This window comes from Balaenoptera acutorostrata, chromosome 15 (genome assembly GCF_949987535.1).
Source record: "Balaenoptera acutorostrata chromosome 15, mBalAcu1.1, whole genome shotgun sequence".
NCBI classification, from domain to species: domain Eukaryota; kingdom Metazoa; phylum Chordata; class Mammalia; order Artiodactyla; family Balaenopteridae; genus Balaenoptera; species Balaenoptera acutorostrata.
The window spans coordinates 9,228,737-9,247,643 of NC_080078.1; the positions used below are offsets into that span (position 1 = coordinate 9,228,737).

Consider the following 18,907-nt stretch of genomic DNA (forward strand, 5'->3'; position numbering starts at 1 on the left):
CTGCAGCTATTCCCCCAGGTGTCTGCCGGGCTTGCTTCCTCATCACCTACAAATGCAACCCTTTGTCTCCTAGTACAGCCTTCCCTGATGACCCTGTGTAAGGTGCTAACACCAGCCTAGTATGCGCCAGCCTCATTGTCGGCCTTATTTTTCTTCCATAGAGCACCATCTCACGTACTGTGTATTTTAATTATTTACCCTCTCTCTCCCACTACAATATGAGATCCACAGGACCAGAGACATCGTTTTTTGTTCACGGCTGTACCCCTAGAGTAGTGCCCGTGATAGGACTTCAAGAAATAGGTGTTGAATGAATGAGTATGAAAAGAATTCAGAGCAGTTGCTCCCTGAGTTTAGGGAAGACTGGAAGAATCCAGTGGCCCTTAGGAATCAATGAACCATAATCAGGTAAAACAGAGAAATAGGTGACAGAGAGCAGGGCTGGGTATCTTTTGGAAGAAAACAGGTGACCATCTGTACTGGGCCAGTTCTATAGTTAGCCAGAGTATATGGCAGGAGAGCTCTTTTTCTGAGGTTTATGCAACAGATGTGGTTTTGTATAAATCACACTTCTGTAAAAGGAATCCTATTTTAAATGTACTGGCGGAGATTGCTATTTAAAGGAATCTGATGTCAAATTCTTCTGTAAAATGACTAATCTCCTGATTTGTCCTTAGTGTCAATTCATATTTTCTGGAAAAAAATTATATTTACTTAAATCAAGGTATGCTTGTCTGAGCTGAGGAAATCTCTTCATTTTCCATTTTTCCACTTTATTATAAAAGTAAATATTATAAAGTCTTTATTATTCCCTTTTTCTTTGCTCCTCCCATTCTTCCCCCTCTTCATTCCTGCTTTTCCTTCAGCTGAGCTTTTTTCCTCCCTTAGACTCTGACATAGAATGTTCTTCTGTAACACGGCCGGATTTAGAGTGTGATGAACAGTGGCCCTTTCTCAGACCAGATGAGTCCAATCCTGGGTGGAGCAAAGGAATCTGTTAGGGGTGGGTGAATGCATACGGGGGGTACAGGGGTCAGTTCTTAGGTGATATTCAGGTACAGCCAGATTGGAGAACCACTGACCAGAAAAACACTGTGTTGCTATTTGAGGCTGCTGAATGAGGCTGGACGGGCATCCCCTATGGGGCTTTTTTTTTTTTTAAAATAAATTTATTTATTTATTTATTTTTGCTGTGTAGGGTCTTCGTTTCTGTGCGAGGGCTTTCTCTAGTTGCAGCGAGCGGGGGCCACTCTTCATCGCGGTGCGCGGGCCTCTCACTGTTGCGGCCTCTCTTGTTGCAGAGCACAGGCTCCAGACGCACAGGCTCAGTAGTTGTGACTCACGGGCCCAGTTGCTCCGCGGCATGTGGGATCTTCCCAGACCAGAGCTCGAACCCGTGTCCCCTGCATTGGCAGGCAGATTCTCAACCACTGCGCCACCAGGGAAGCCCCCCTATGGGGCTTTGCAGAAGGTGCTTGGTGTGAATTCGACCATAGACTGTGACCAGACTGGCTGATTTGTCTGGGGGCTGGAGTTCAGGGCTCCGGACTGTCCCCTCTCAGTACATCACCCACCTGCGGAAATCTCAGAGGAGAGCGAGCTCCTGGGATCTCTGCCTGATGGAGTTTAGTCCAGGTGCTCTCAACAGTGTCTGCCTGCAGTGACCTTGGACTTCACAGGCCCAACATCCAATCTGTCTCCCTTCAGACTGGAACAGGTTCTTCCCGAGAAAGAATAAAACTGTGTATTATGGGGGTTTGGTGGGAGGTGTGCGAGCAACTAAGACCAGAACCTGCTTCCATGACAATAGTACAAGCTGATTTGTTTGGAGGTTGTTTGACCTCAGGGATGGTCTTCTTCAGGTACCCACTCTAGGTTTTCTGAAAAACTTTCTCCTTTTGGTTCTCATCAGAGGTCAGAGCAAGGGTTTCGTAAACAAGTTGGCTCTGGCTAAGAGTTCAGTTGTAACCATATAGGTTGTAGAGTGTAGAGCATGTGCCCAACTGGTGTGGCTGGACCTCTCCAAGCCCACTTGTTTACCCATAAAGTGTGCCCAGGTCTCTCACCAGGGTTTCTCAGCATCAGTCAGACTGCAAATGAAAGCTCTTTGCAGACTGTGAAGGGCTAGACAATAAAGGAGAAATGCTCTTGTCATTATTTTCCATGCACACCTGGTCTTCACACAGTTGAATGAGCCAAACAGGTGAATTGGGAAGATCTAAGGTTACCAAATTCATTGTTGGAGTCAAGTAACATATCTTCCCGCAGCGGCCCTCTTGTGTAAAATGGGACCCTAGTTATTTATAAATTGCATTTCGGGAAAATTGGGTCACAGTCTTGTGAAGACCACCATCTGAAGTGAGGAGTGAAGCTGAAGAAGGAGACGCGAGGGGTGTCGCTGAAGCCACGTGGGAGAGTTTGGATTTCACGAGATCAGGGACTCCTCGCTTTCTCAGCTGGGAGAACTCAGGAGGAAAGTTATTCTTTCTGCTTTATTTGGGTCCGTAGCGGTGGAGAGTAGAGGTAGAGGGTCAGTTATATAGTAATATGGGGTGAGTTTGCTGTAGAAATAGAAGATAAAAGAGGTTTGGGGGGCGGGAAGTGGCAGGCTCTGGCATTGTCTAGGTCTCTCAAGTGCCTCCTGGCTCATTCATTTGACAAGGAGACACTCTTAGGAATGGGGTCTGGGAGAGGCACGGAGCTGAGGAAGGGTGGGTCCTATGGTGCGCCACCACCTCCCCCCTGTGTCTTGAGAGAGTCAGAGCAAAGTTGCTCTGTGCTGCTGAAAGAGAAGAAACAAAACTAACCTCCCCATTAGAAATCTGGGAGGTGAAGAGTGCTGGAGAGCATGGTGGGGGGAAGAGAGGAAGTTGAGCAATGCTGGTGATTTGGGGAAAGACACAGCTCAGGGTTTCCACTCTTGCAGACCAGCTGTCTATCTGGAAACCAAGGCCATTGCGAAAGGCCACTCGAGCTTGGCTCAGTGCCTCCTGAATGATTGAGATGCGTCTGATGGGCCTGCCCCAGCATCACTTTCTAGGCAGAGGCCTGGCCCTAAGAGGGACTCTGATGAGTTCTCGGTGCAGCCCCTGTGAATGTGGCGGGGCAGTTTGGGTCACTAGGAAGGCAGAACCTAGGCTTCCTCTGTGACAAGAGAAACAGAACGGTGGGGGCCAGGGCATGCCTGTCTGAAGCCACAGCCGCCTGCAGGTGGGGAAGAGGGAAGATGGGCCAGCATCTCCTTTTCCCTGAGACCCAGCGTCTCAGTATCTAACCCTCGTGCCCTACATCCTGGGACCTTCTGAAGGCCCACGTGAGTACCCTGTGGTTGTCACAGACGCTCTCCCTTGTGGGGAGGCTGCTGGTGTGCACCGTGGCTGAGACCCACAGGAGACATTGGGCTGCTCAAGTTGGTGGGTGACCTGAGCTTGGGTTACGTTGGGGGACAAAGTGCAGGGAAGATGCTGATCTTTGCCTGAGGATATGCAGGATGACCTGGCTGAAGGGGACTCTTCAGTAGTCCTGATAAATGAGGGAGGGAAGACGGAGCTTGTTGGCTTCTTCTCCGGGTCAGGAGGACACGATGGGGTCCCCCTTTCTGTAATCAGTTGCCCCTGTGCTGGATGGTCTGATTCAGAGTCTGTAGGAAATTTCTGGGGACCTTTGGGGATGCAGAGCTGGGGGGTCTCTCCCAGCATAGTGGCAGAGAAAACAAGAGGATGAGGGCTGCACGACAGCAAGGGGCCCGGGTTGCCCTGGGAAGGCCTCTCAGAGGCTTGAAGGTACAGGAGGGAGGCTGCTGCCGTCGGCTCTCTCACTCTGTCCCCACAGAAGCTGGAACCGTGGCTGAAGAGGAGCCTTGGGAACTGGTAATGAGGAGGCAGGTGGGAGAGGGGTCTTGTCATGTAGAAAGGGAGATCACTTCTCTGGGGATTTACGAGCATCCTGGATAGCTTTCAGAGAAGGAAATACAGGTATTTGTCTCTGGTAAAAGAGTGTTCTTTGCAGCCTCTCTACAGCCGATCTAGAAAGATTGCTGATGGGGAGTCTGTATTTCTTGTCTATGTGACCCCATCAGGGGATGGAGAACCAGCCAGGGAGCTGGTTCTAAAGGGGGTCACTGGTGGGGGAGGGGGGCCTGGAGTTGAGGGGCTGTTCATACACCTCAAGAGCCCCAGCACTGAGCCCCAGGCCCTGGGAGGGGAGGAGACATCCATTCTGTCCCCACTGTCTCCCACTCCTCCTCCTCCCATTCTCTGCTCCCCTCCCCACCCCCCTGCAGTGGTTCTTGCCCAGGTCACCCGTGACATCCTTGTCGTGCACAGTGGCTAATTCTCAGTCCTGGTGCCCCTGCCCCTTCAGCAGGGGTCAACACAATTGAAGCTCCCTCTAAGCTGCCTCACTTTCTTCCTCCGGAAGAGAGGTCACCTGCTGCCTCCATTCCCCTCCTGCCTGGCTTGCTGCTTCATCTCCCTCTCCTTCCCTGGTTCCTCCTCGTCTCCCCGATGCAGATGGAATGGCCCAGGGCTCCATCTGGGCCTCTTTTCCTTTTCAAAAACAGAATCAGATCCTGTTCCTCCTCTGCTTAAAGTCCTTAATGGCCTTCAAGGCCCTGTCTGGTCTGGCTGCTTCCTGCCCTCCTCTCGCTCTGCTCCAGCCTTACCAGCCTTCTTGCTGTTCCCCAGACACACCAACCACACTGGCTTCTTTCACTTCACATAATACTTTTAAGATTCATCCTATAGTTGGCATGAATCAGTAGTTTTTTCCTTTTATTTCTGAGTAGCTTTGCGTGGTGTAGCTATACCGCAGTTTGTCCCCTCGTGGAAGGACATTGGGATTGTTCCCAGTTTGGGAAGGTGATGAAGACAGAACCTGGCTTCTTTTCATCCTCACTTAAGGGTCCCCATCTGGCCCTGAGACCTTCCATTTCACGGGTGTTGGGAACTAATATATATGAAGACACCTGTGCCCTTTCTTCCCCATCACTCTTCCCCACCACCACTTTCCCTGATTTCTGTTCTCTCATCTGACCTTCTGTGGTCCACCATCCTAGTTGGTTTCCTTTGCACACGCCCACTTGATCTGTAATTCTCTTAGAATGGGGCGCCCGGAGCTGAACGCATTATTCACTGCCCAGCAGCCTCTCCGCACATGGTAGGATGAATCAGTACTCCAGGTGAGGTTGAAAGCTGTAAAACCAAGGATTGGCTCTCGTTCTAGATCTTATAATTCTGTTGATGTAGCTCAAAATGAAATTACCTTCTTAAATTTTATTTTATTATGGTGGCCACATCGTACTGTTAACGAACTTACCGGGAATGAGTTCGGTCCTTTTCACCTGGTTTGCTGTTCGCCCGTATGTACTAGGGTTCTGGGCCCAGGAATATTCTGTTTTGTTGTTTTTCGCCCATGGTCATGGTCTACCAGTATCATCCAAATGCATTTACTCCAAACATCATGATGATGGTAGCCAACAACCAGTACCTGTAAGGGCGGACATCTACCCTCATGGACCTCCCTGTCTAGCTCAGGGGACACCAAACTTTTTCTGCCAAGGGCCAGATAGGAAATAGTCTTGGCTTTGTGGCCAGCTTCTCCTGCAGCTGTTGTTCCTCCCCCTTCCTCCACCTCCTCCTCCTCTTTCCTCCTCCACCTCCTCTGCTTCCTTTAAAAATGTAAAAACCAGGGGAATTCCCTGGCGGCTCAGTGGTTAGGACTACGCACTTTCACTGCCGGTGGCCCTAGTCGGGTAACTAAGATCCCACAACCAATCCCAGCTCATAGGTTATTCTCAGGCTGCAGGTCAGGTTTGGCTGGCAGTCAGTAGTTTCAACCCCCAGTAGCCCCTGTTCTTTCTCATCCTTGTCAATGAGATGTTATAAGAGACTGGTAAGCACCTTGATGATGGAAAATCAGACACACACGTTGATGTTTTCCTGAAACGGTGGCCTAGAGTTTTAACCAGGAAACGAGGTCAGTCTGGCCTGACTTGCTTCCGTGAACGTAAGTTGGTGCCTGGTGAGCGGCGCCGCCTTTCCTTTTGGGAATCTCTCATGAATAACAGGTGGAACTTTGCCTTCTTCTCTTTCGGTAAATCACGATTATCTTCACCCATGCGTGGTCTTTGGGCACCACTCCATTTCCCCACAATCTCGCCATGCGTGTCACTCTTAATCCCTGGTCTAGGTACAAGGATCATCCCTCACAGTCTGGGAGAGGCCCACCTGGAGTTGTGTAGCATAGTCCTACAGCCTAGATGGTGGCCCTGCCCTGCAAGAAGTAGGTATTCAGTCAGAATCATAATTCCTCCGTGGTTTCCACCTTTAAAAAAAAAATTGTTTTACACATAAAATAAAATTCACCATCTCAGCCAATGTAAAGTATATAATTCTGTAGCATTTAGTACATTCATGATGTTATGCCACCAATCACAACTATCTAACTTCAGCACATTTTTATCATCGCCCCAAGAGAAAACCCTGTACCCATCAAGCAGTCACTCCCCATTCCCCCTCCTACCTGAATCTGGCAACTAGCAATCTGCTTTCTGTCTCTTATGGATTTGCCTATGCTGGGTATTTCATATAAATGGAATCATACAATATGTGACATTTTGTGTCTGGCTTCTTAGCATCGTGTTTTTGAGATTGATCCCTGTTGTAGCATAATCAGTTCCTCCTTTTTGTGTGTGGGTGTGTGTTTTTATCGTGGTAAAAATGTACATACTGAGCCTGCGCGTCTGGAGCCTGTGCTCCACAACAAGAGAGGCCGCGATAGTGAGAGGCCCGCGCACCGCGATGAAGAGCGGCCCCCGCTTGCCACAACTAGAGAAAGCCCTCGGACAGAAACGAAGACCCAACACAGCCATAAATAAAATAAATAAAAAAATAAAAAAATAAAAACATAGAATAATCATTAAAAAAAGAGGCCGGTGGAGGTCGTGGGAATTTGAGCTCTCATTTGAAAAAAAAAAAAAAAATGTACATACCATAAAATTTACCATTTTAATCACTTATAAGTGTACAGTTCAGTGGCATTGAGTACTTCCACATTGCTGTGTGACCATCACCACCATCCATCTCCAGAACTTTTTCATCTTCCCAAACTGAAACTCTGTCCCCATTAAACAATAACTCTCCACTTGCCCCTCCTCCCAGCCCCTGGCAGACACCATTCTACCTCTGTCTCTCTGAATGTGACTGCTCTAGGTACCTCATATAAGTGGAATCCAACAGGGTCTGTCCTTCTGTGACGGGCCTATCTCACTCAGCATAATGTCCTCAAGGTTCAGCCATGTTGTAGCAGGTGTCAGGATTTCCTTCCTTTCAGGGCTGAATAATATTCCATTGTGTGGATAGACCATGTTCTGTGTACCCATTCCTCTGTGGATGGACACTTGGATGGCTTCCCCCAGTGTTTTCCACTATGGATGCTTGTTTCTTCAGTTGTCCTGGGTGCTTCACAGTCCTGGCCACCCTGCTCCCAACACAGGTTTGTACACCTATTACAGAGTTGATTGACATTTTTTAATCTTCTCAACTTTCTTACTCCATCTTCCCCTCCAGATCAGACTGCAGAAGAGCGAGTGCCTTTCCTTTTGCTAAACCCTTCGAAATCTGCATGACCCAGATAATTGGATTACTCACCACCTCTCCAGAAGCCAGAGGATGGTTGGGGGCTTTAGAGTCGGAGGGGAGGGGGAGATATGATCCTAATTTCAATAGTCCTCAGCTTATGAAGTAGATAAAACTCACAAAATACTAAAAAAAAGGAGAAAAAGATACTCTTAGTCTGTTCAGGCTGCCATAATAAAATATCATAGACTGGGTAGCTTAAACAATAGGAATTTATTTCTCACAGTTCTGGAGGCTGGGAAGTCCAAGAGCAAGGTGCTGGCTGATTTGGATCTCCATGAGGGCTCCCTTCGTGACTTATAGATGGCCACCTTCTTGTTGTGTCCTCACATAGTGGAGAAGAAGAGAGCAAGAGAAAGGGAGCCTGCTCTGGTGTCTCTTTTTTAAGGTCACTAATCTCATCATGGGGGCCCCATCCTCACGACCTCATCTAACCCTAAGTACTGCCCAAAGGCTCCAGGTACCATCACACTGGAGGTTAGGGTTTCAACATACAAATTTGGGGGGCACACAATTCAGTCTATAGCACATACCTTTTATAAAAGCATTTAAATGAGGCCAAGTATTTACCCATATGGAGCCTAGCTAAGTGCTAAAGAATTGTAAGAAAGGATAACTGGATATCATTAGTTAAGGCAGTTTATATTTAAATATCAACAAGATTTTTCGTTGGAGAGAAAGAAATGTGACTTGGGAAGGGGAAGATGGAGGTTCCTAGACAGGTGAGTGGAACAAACAAGGTATCACGTGCTGATGAGGATGTCTGCTTGGAGAGGCCCGGGCCGAGCAGCCTTCTTCCTCTGTCAGCCCATCCATGTGTCAGGCACAGTGTGTCCACTGGGGAGGAACAGCAGGATCACACGGTCCCTGCCAGCACAGAGTTCACTGTCTAGTGGTGAGACCGACAACAAGCAAAGGAACCAACAAGGGGATTTCAGGTTGAGATAAGAGCCTCTACAGGAAATAACCAGGATGGTTGTGTCATGATAAAGAGGTAATGCAGGCCAAGAGGTGGAGAGATGCTTTAGATTAGAGAGGCTGCCTAGGAGGTGGGGTGGAGAGATGCTTTAGATTAGAGAGGCTGCGTAGGAGGTGGTATTTGAACAGCCTGGAAAAGAAGGAACATCCAGCCTTGCAAAGAATGGGAGGCAAAAATCTGACCATTCCAGGCATAAGGAGCATCAGAGACAGAAAGAATTTTAAATGTTTGAAGAACAAAGAGGCAGCCCATGTGGTCGGGGTATAACAAGTAAGAGGGCGAATGGGAGTTGATGCCGGTGTAGGGCTTTGTCCGCCCTGTGGGAGGGCGGGCTTCATTGGTGGTGGCGGGCTCTGCGCCAGGTGGCGTGATCTCAGGTGTGGTTTATCAAGATCACTCTGGCTGCTGGGCAGAGAGCCGCTTGGGGAGGGCTAATCCACTTGGGAAGCTATTTCAGTGGTCCAGTGGGGACATGATAGAGGTTTGGGCTTGGCTGGAGGCAGAGGAGATGGAGAGATAACAGAGGGATTTGGGAGGCGGAAAGGGCAGCATTGCTGATGGGTTGGATGGGAGCACTGAGACAAAGGCAGCAGTTAAGGGTGACTTCTAGGGAGACTGGGAGAGGAATAGTTGGGCAGTGGGGCATGTTGGCAGAAATGAAGAGTTCAAAGCCATGGGCCTGGTTGAGATCACTCAGGAGCAGTAGAGATCTGGGGCGCAGCTGCCGTGGGGTAGAAAGCAAGGCAAGGGACTTCCCTGGAGGTCCAGGGGTTAGGACTCCACGCTTCCACTGCAGGGGGCTCGGGTTCGATCCCTGGTCAGGGAACTAAGATCCCGCATGCCACACAGTGTAGCCAAAGAGTAAGAAAAAAAAAGAAAGAGAGAAAATCAGGCAGGTGGATGGCATTGAGGCTGCCGAGTTGCTGAAGGTAGCACAGTGTGTGTGGGGAGAGGGACCTGGGTTTGAATTCTGGCTCCACCCACAGCTGCCTGTGCTTCTTTGGGCAACCTGACTTGGAAAATGGGTCAGATTGCCTGCCCTCCAGGGGAGGGAGGATCAGAAGCAAATCCCCAAGTGCAGCGCCTGGTAGAGGCTCAGCTGCTACCACTAATCAATCCGGTGACAACAACGACGACATTCTAGTATTATTATTTCTGATCAAGAGAAGAATTCAAAAGACTTGATGTCGGACATCCACTTCCAAATATCACGGCCAAGACCAGAGCACTCTCACTCAGTGCTGAAGGCTACGTTTGGCCTTCTGTGCCTCGCTTGTCTCTTCCCCGAGACTCATGTGACTGCGACTCGGTTCTGAATCTGTCATCCTCGCTCAGGCTGCCCCCACCTTTACCATGACGTGCCCCAGCAGTCTTTTGAGTCTGTCTCTCTCCGGCATCACAGCCCACCCTCCCCCATCGCCAGCCTTGTTCCTCTCCAGGAGGAGCGGACGGCCCGAAGCATCCCTTTCTGCCCTGCGCAGCAGGTGTTAACAGGAGCACCTGCCTCGTCTGTTTACCCCAAGCCTCCAAACCTGACGCGGTGCGGGATGCAGCGTGCAGCGCCCGTGCTGGGCAGCATTACCAGGGCCATCGGTGGTGGCCACCTCTGCCTTTGCTGAGCAAATGCCTCCCGCCCACTGATGCCCTTTTCATTCCTTCTGTGTCCTTTCTAGCCTACTTCCTCCTTTCTCCTTCTGCCCAGCCTGGTCGCAGGTTTTCCTACACTTGGCCCGGGCACTGGGCTCTCCGGTCCCTGGCTTTGGGACCTGCCTCCCACACCGGGCACATCCTCCGTGCCTGCCCCTGCCATGGAACCTTTGCGAGCCAGCCCGGCCTTGGCAGCCCAAGCGCTGGTCCCTGCCAGCAGCTGTGTGCGTGACCTGACTGTGGCCAGCTGCCCCCACAGCACGGGCCCAGGCCTGGCCCCCCGCAGAAGCAAGGTCCGAAGTTTTCCCATTGGCTGCAGCCTGGCTGAGGCTGTCCTGAGGGAGCAGAGGACAGGGACGGGGGCGGGGTGGGGGGAGGGGGGAGCGGAAAGCCGCCCTTCCTACGGTGCCTGCTGATAATTGGCCCTCCGGAACCAGCCTGGGACACGAGGGCCAGCTGGGTCAGGAAGTGGTGTACAATGCTGCTCTTTCAGGGGGGACACTGCACGGTCTGAGGTCCTGTGTGACTCCGGCGAAATCTGTAGAACAGCCTGTTCTCAGAGGATGCTCTCTAACGTAGGCCGGAGGTGAGCAGTGGAGCCCCGAATTTCCCACCTTCTGCCCTGGGAGCGTCCCCCCAGGCATCGCCCAGCTCCGAACCCAATTATTTACTTCAGAGAGAGTCTGGGCAGGGGAGGGGAAGAGAGCAGATTTTCTCAAGAGACTATGAATCACATACCTGGTACTTTTTAGAGGCAGGCGCACTGGGAAGCAGTCATTAAGTCCTTCATGATTTAATAATTTATTAAGACTCTGCCCCGCCTTAGCAGCTGCGGGCCCACAAGGGCAGAAGGCAGGGTCCTCGCCCTTGGGATTTTAATCTTGACGGGGAGGTAAGACAATATACTTGTTGTCAAACACACGAAGAGAAATAGGAATTTAAAAAGAAAGAAGCCGGGGCAGCAATTGGGATGCAGAAGGAATTGAGGGGCGTGTGACGCGGGGTGGCATCCCAGGCACCGAGCATTGCACAAGTACAGGAAACTCAGCCTGGCGTGGTACTTCCACCCTGGATGTGTCCGGTGTCTGAGATTCCGAGGGCCCTGGAGGACCACAGCCTGCCTTTATGGGCCCAGAGGCTCAGCCCTGCCTCTGAGCCCAAAAAGCCTTGCTACAGAAACCGGGCGGTGGGCCTGCAGCTGTGGGCTGGACCCTGCCCAACTTCTCGGTAGGGAAACGTTGGTTGGAGAACTTTGGGCATGTTGGCTGCAGTAGGTGGGCACTCCCAGGAGCCTGCCAGAGCTGCAAGAAAAGGGTCTGGGGCAGTCCTGACCAGGGCAGACAAGGCTTGCAGGTGTCTTGTAGCTATTGATTTGGGTAGAGACTTCGTTCCATAGCCCAGTGCTAGGCTAGGTGCTGTGTTGGGGTCCTGGGCTCATACTGGGGCTGTGACTCTGAATGTCCACCACAAGTTGTTTTCACACTTTCCTTTTTCAGGGCACTGAAAAGGTAACTCCTCAAACTCAGGAGGACGGGGGGGCGTTTGTATCCGGTCCCTCCCCTGCTCAAGAGCCTTCTGTTGGGACTTCCCTGGTGGTCCAGTAGTTAGGACTCCGTGCTTCCACTGCAGGGGACACGGGTTCGATCCCTGGTCAGGGAACTAAGATCCCGCGTGCCACAGCACGGCCAAAAATAAAAAACAAAAACAGAAGAGCCTTCTGTGGATCTCAGTGTCCACCAGGTCACAATTTCTTGCCCTTATATCCAAAGCCCTCCATCATCTGAAGGACGTTTACAGAGTCTAACAGTGAGAAGGAACCTAAAAATCACCTAATCCAGCCTAAGCCTGTAAGTCTTTTTCACAGTAACCCTAAGGAGACGTTGCCATGCCTCTGCCTGTATACTTCTAATAATGGGGAATTCTCTCTTTCATGAGACAGCTTTAAGTTTATCCAGAAACGGCCTGACTGTACTTCTTCCCGTTGGTCTAGTTGTTTTTTTTTTTTTTTAAGTTTAATTTTTATTTATTTATTTATTTAATTATTTTTGGCTGTGTTGGGTCTTCGTTTCTGTGCTAGGGCTTTCTCCAGTTGCGGCAAGTTGGGGCCACTCTTCATCGCGGTGCACGGGCCTCTCACTATCGCGGCCTCTCTTGTTGCGGAGCACAGGCCCCAGATGCGCAGGCTCAGTAGTTGTGGCTCACGGGCCCAGTTGCTCGGCGGCATGTGGGATCCTCCCAGACCAGGGCTCGAACCCGTGTCCCCTGCATTGGCAGGCAGACTCTCAACCACTGCGCCACCAGGGAAGCCCCCGTTGGTCTGGTTCTGATCCCTGGAGTTATTCCTCCTTCCACATGACCACCTTTAAGAATACTGATATTCCTCTAAGTTTTCTTCAGGCCCCAGGCTTATCCCAGTTCAGGTCACTCTCTTTTAGAAGCAGTCTAGTTTGTTGGTTTCCTTCATAATGTACAAGGTCTAAAACTGAATAGTGTTTTACCTGTGAATTTATCTTCATAGAGAATTAGAAGCATCCCCTCCCTCATTCTGAACACTGTATTCCTCTTAATACCTCCAGAGCTCAGACTTGCATTTTGATCAGCCACATCACAGCGTTGCTTGTATTAAGTTGGCAGCCAAATAAAACACCTAAATCATTTTCACAAGTGCTGCTTTGACTCATATCTCCCCTGTGCCAGCGAGTTTAGACCTAAATATAGGAAGCTTCCTTTATACCTGCTGGATTGCATCCAGTGAAGTTTCACCCATTTTTCCAGTCTGTGGAAATCATTTGGACTCTGGTTCTGTGTCTCTGGGGTGTGGAGGGCCATGTCTCACGTGGGGATTGTGATCCAGAGCCTGAGCTGTGGAGCCCCACTTCCGAGTCTGAGTTCCAGCTCTACACTGGCTGGTAGAGCAGCCTTGGGCAATTTACATAGCCTTTCAAAGCCTTGGTTTCCTCATCTGTAAAATGAAGATGATTGATACTAATACTCACTCGTAGGATGTAGAGTTATAAGACTTTAATGAGATAATTCATACAAAATACTTATTAACGCAGGGCTGGGTAGTAAGCACTCATTAGCTGCCATTATCTTGATGATTATAACCACTATAATGACTGTTTCTCACCCCAAGCCCCCCCAGCCTCATTGTCCTTTGCTTACAATGTCCCCTCAGCCCCAGATGCCTGCCTCTGTTCTGCCACCTGCCCAGCTTCAAAACCTCTGCAGCATCATTGATTCTTCCCTCTGTTGTGTTCCCTGTAACTGGGAGCTCCTATTGGCCAATCCTATTGGAATTGCTTCATAGCCCACCTTGTGTCGGGTTCTTTCCATTTCACTTCCATCTTTTAGATTAAGGCCTTTATTCCTTCACTTCTCTGCTATTAATAGCTGCCTCCTTCAACTCTCTTCCCTTCAGCTGCTTCCATCCTTTCCCGCCCCCTCCGAAGCCCACTGGCCCCCCGCACCCAGCACTACCTCCCTTTCTGCCTTCATCCCCCGTTCTGCCCTTGCACACACGTGGCCCTGCAGTAGAACCGGCCCTCGTGTTCCAAGCCTTTCCAGAGCTGGGCTCGAGGATCCGGCCACCCGAATAGTATGACCTTGGGCAAGTGGCTTAGCCTTTCTGTGCGACAACCATAAGTGCCCCTCGAATCTGTAGGCAGTGTCACTGAGAGAAGTCAGTCAATGGCAGGGGAAGCACCAGGGACAGACGGGTGACCCCTTTCTTCCTTCGACAAAGTTTCCCTGAGCAGCATCGCAGTTTCACAGGATCTCTGCTTCCTTTCAACATGTAGAGTACAGGATATTTTCAGTTTACAGACAGACACACACACACACACACACACACAGTCTACAGTTACAAACTCATGGTATATTATTTTATGTGGCTTAAGGGAATTTTAAGGATTTTTTTGTTTGTTTTTGTAAGCAAGGCTCGTACTGACCACAGGCTTGGGCAATTGGTCTTTGGTCCATCAGTATAAATAGATATTTGTGGACCAAGTCTAAACCCCACCCATCACAGTCCTCCCTCAAGGCCCTGACGCAGTTTCTAGCATTTCCGGCCAACATGGATTTCTCTTTTTCCATCACAGCCTGTGCTACTGGCTGTCTCTACCAACCCCCTAGAACTTGACCACATCCAGTTTGCACCTTACTGGATTTGCATCTCTTGGTGTCATCTTACATATTTAGGTCCCTTATAACTCCTTATGAACGCAGGCAACCTTTAAAGGCTCGGCAAATGTGGTCACTTTGCCCAGAGGTCTGTCTGCAGCCAGGATCCCATCATTGTTCTAGAGCCAGGAGAGAAACATAGTTGAAAGCGTGTAACTCACCTGAGGAAATCTGAAGGAAAGAGGATGACGTGGGACAGGCCTGGAAGCAGAAGCTGAGAAACAAGGTCCAAGGAAGGACTTGTGAAGAGGAAGCTGGAAGCACTGGGTCTCCACAGGACACAAGTGCTGCCTCACTGGGAGATTTTAGGGGGATAAACTTTTTACTTCTTTCTTGCAGCATCTCTTATATGAGATTCCTTCTGGACTGGTCTTACCGTTGCACTGACAGCCAACAGCTGTGCTCAGTGGAGCCCCCTGCGTGTGCTGTAGGGAAGAGGGAAAGGAGTATCTGCCCTCTCCTTGTCTTCGGAGGTGACTGAGCATGATGGGGAAAGGACCCTGTGTTAGTCTCCTGGGGCTGCCATAACGAATTACCACATAGCGTGTGGCTTAAAACGACAGAAATTTGTTCTCTCCCAGTTCTGGAGGCTAGAAGGTCAAAATAAGGGTGTCAGCAGGGCCATGTTCCCTTTGGAGGCGCTAGGGAAGAATCCATCCTTGCCTCTTCCTAACTTCTGGTGGTTGCTGGCCATCTTTCGCATTCCTTGGCTTGTAGACACATCACTTTAGTGTCAGCTTCCATCTTCACATGGCTGTCTTCTTCCTGAGTGTCTGTGTCCCTGTGTCTTCACCTGGCCTTCCTATAAGGGCACCAGTCATACTGGATTTAGGACTCACCCTAATCCAGTATGACATCATCTTAACTAATTACATCTGCAAAGACCCTGTTTCCAAATGAGATCACATTCACAGGCACTGGGGGATTTGAACTTGAACGTGTCTTTTTTGGGAAGACACAGTTCAACCCACAACAGAGCTTATGCTATTAAAGAAGTTGAGTCTGGCTCACAGACATAGAAAACAAACTTATGGGGGAGGGAGGTAGATAAATTAGGAGTTTGGGATTAACGTATACACACTACTATATATTGGGTTGGCCAAAAGGTTCGTTCGGTTAGTGAATACGTTGTTCAATAAAGTTCTTCGTGAAAATGAAAAACGTCTTTTATTTGTACTTAAAACCAAACGAATTTTTTGGCGAACCCAATATAAAATAGGTAAACAACAAGGATCTACTGTAGAGCATAAGGAGCTATACTCAATATCTTATAATAACCTACATGGGAAAAGAATCTGAAAAGGAATATATATATATGTATAACTGAATCACTTTGCTGTATACTTGAAACTAACACAACATTGTAAATTAACTATATCTCAATTAAAAAAAAAGAGTTGATTCTGGTAGAGGAAAAAAAAATACGTGCAATAGTGGACTTAAAGAACACACCTAAAAGTTATGTAAACCAGATATAAAAGACCATATCTTGGTATAACCTATTTTGTACCAAATATACTCATACACATATACATGTACATATACATATATGACATATACATAAGTATGTATTTTTTCCAGATGAAGATTCAAACACAAACAATAAAACACTTAGAGGAAAACGTAAGAGTCTACCAGTATAAACATGGGGCAGGAGAAACCGTAAGTAAACATAGAAGCTTTTATAAAAGATAAGATGAACATACTTCACTAGGTAAGGCAATCAACAACCATGAGAACATATAAGAAAATACACAAAACTTACTAGCAGTCAGGAAATTACAAGTTCATGATGAAATGTCGCTATACCCGTAAGACCAGCAAAAATGAAAAGAAGTGATAACCCCTGTTGGAGGGGGTACTTTTGATCATCGCCAGTGGAAATGTGAATTGTTGTAGCCTGTTTACAAAGCCTGATGGCTGCCTTGTTTAGATCCTGATTAGAACAGCTGCAAGAAAGTTGTTTGTTTGTTTTTTTAACACAAGAGAGAAATGTGAACACTAACCATTTGATGACATTAAGAAATTATCCTTAAAATTTTAGGTGTGATCATAGTATGGTTAAATTTTAAAGAGTCTTTTTTTTTTTTCTTAGAAGTTCATACTGAAATATTTACTGGTAAAATGGTATAACGCCTAGAATTTACTTCAGATAATCCAGGGAGCAAGGGCATCAGTGACCAATGGTATAAAGCAAGGGTCAGCACAGTAGAGGTGCAGACCAAATCCAGACCACCTCCTGGTTTTGTAAGTAAAGTTTTATTGGAATTCAGCCACAGTCTTTCAGTTCCGTATTCATTTAGTATCGCTGAGGCTGCTTTTTCCCTCCAGCAGCAGAGCTGAATAGTTGTGATGGAGACCATGTGACCTGCAAAGCCTGAAATATTTACTGTCTCTACAGAAAATGTTTGTGACCCCTCACCCATAAGGATGCATGTTTGGCTGCAAGTTCATAATAATTGGTGCTGGGGACTGACTATATGAGGGCTTATTAGACTAATCATCATATTTGTGTGTGCTTGGACTTCTCCATAATGAAAAGTTTAAAAAAAAAAAAAAAAGTGGACCCAGTAATCTCACTCCTAGTACGCTATCCCTTGGAAACGAAAGCCTCAGTTAATAAGGATATATGTATAAGGATGTTTACTAAAATAGTTTACTGGAAATAAATTGCCTCCCAATACAGGATGCTATAAATCACATCCACCCACGCCTTGGAATATTATGTTATCTTTTTAAAGAATGAACTTGCGTTTTACCAGTTCACTTGGAGAATGTTTCATGGGATATTTTCAAGTGAGAAGAGCAAGATGTAAAAAAGTCTGTGCATGACAGTCCCAGTTTTATAGAACAGTGACAAAAATAACCCCTTCGGAATGTAGGGGTGTGTGTGTGTGTGTGTGTGCGCACGTGCACACGTGCAGGATGCATAACAAGTTGCTAACATGGGTTGGGGTAGAATGATGCCTGTGGAAGGAAGCAAAGCAAAACAGAAAAAGGCTATATTTCAAAAAACAGCCTACATGATACGATCCCATGTATGTGTGTGTGTAAGTTATATTTACATGTATAACGTGCTTTGCTTACTTCAAAAGAGAGTTACGATTTTTAAAACGACCAGAAAGGGGTGAATATTCGTCATGTCCTATGACAGAAGTAAGAAAATAAAAGGGAATTTGGTTAGGAGCTGGAAGGTGCCCAAGAGCAGGGAAACAAGAGAGGAGAGTGACCACTGTCAACCCCGGGCCAGCTAGGGTAGGCTCCATGGAAGGTTCTAGCTGTGAGAGAGGGGTGGCCGGACCGTCTTTGAGCCACAGCCCCTCCCTGATCTCAGCGCCTCTTCCTCCTGCTCCCGGAGAAATAATGTTTCCCTGGGGGATGAAAGGCATCCCTTTGTGCAGGCTTTAATTGCCATGTTGGGCCAAGTGAATGAGTGGCATGCGGGCGCAGCAGCTGGGCACAGCCAATGCCAGGCAGCAAAGCCCGCTGCCTTAGGACAGCCCGGGCCAGCTGGCCTGGGAGTGCTGCCCACCTCTGCCCCCCGCAGGGGGCCCTGCAAGGGGACAGTGGAGCAGAGGGGTCTGCGGAGGGAGGGGAAGGGGCGGGGCGTCTGAGAGGGTCCCAGCCACTGTCAGAAGCTTATTCATCTCATCCTCCTTCCCCTCCCCCCTCCCTCTTGTTTTTCAGACTGTCAGCATCAATAAGGCCATTAATACGCAGGAAGTGGCTGTAAAGGAAAAACACGCCAGAAATATCCTTTTGGATGTTGCTCGGAGGACCGACCCCAAGGGGGGTCAAATGGCGGGGGGCGGGGGGTGGGAATGAGGTCGGGGCGAGGCATCCTTGCTCAGCTTCAGGAAGGAGAACCGCCCCCCACCGGCCAGGCCCCAGCAGGGTCTGAACAGTGTGGGTTGGCAACAGCTGGCCTCAGAGCCCACAGCCCGTTGGGGTGGAAGGGACCAAAGCGGCCATCTAACCCAGTCTCGCCTCTCTCCTGGGACTTAGCTTTTCAGAACTGCCGAGTCCTTTGAATTTACTCTCCTTTGAGAGATTGAATTTACTCTCCTTTGAGAGATTTCCTCGGGGCACCGGAGGGGTTTTCACCTGTATCATCAAAGCGCTCTGGCCCTGCACCTTGCCACACTGACCACCCCCTTGGGGACATGCTCAGATGCCCTTCTCTGAACATGAAAGCAAAATAGAGGCCTTGGCGGCAGCGGTTGGCCTTAAGCCAACGCAAGGGCTCTACCATGGAAATAAGAGCCACTTGTGTGAACTGGTTCACCCCATACCAGAGGGAAGAAGATGAGAAGGTCAGGGTAGACTAGGGAACTGACGATTTGAAGATTTTCGCCAAGCCCCCCACACCGAGTTGGTGGAGGTCCTGGGCAGCCACCATCATGGGTCTGTGGCTTTGGAGGGAAGTGCAGGCAGCCTGGCCGATGGATCCCTCGGGACCTGC

General features: G+C 48.9%; 1 protein-coding gene across 1 annotated transcript in view; it reads left to right on the plus strand.

The window, feature by feature from the left end:
* The window catches only part of HIP1 (huntingtin interacting protein 1), a 151,266-nt gene that overhangs the window by 82,717 nt on the left and 49,642 nt on the right, over positions 1-18,907 (plus strand). The window contains exon 2 of the mRNA XM_007186558.2: positions 18,133-18,196. Within this exon, the coding sequence (XP_007186620.2) occupies positions 18,133-18,196 (64 nt within the window). The remainder of the gene's footprint in view (positions 1-18,132; positions 18,197-18,907) is intronic.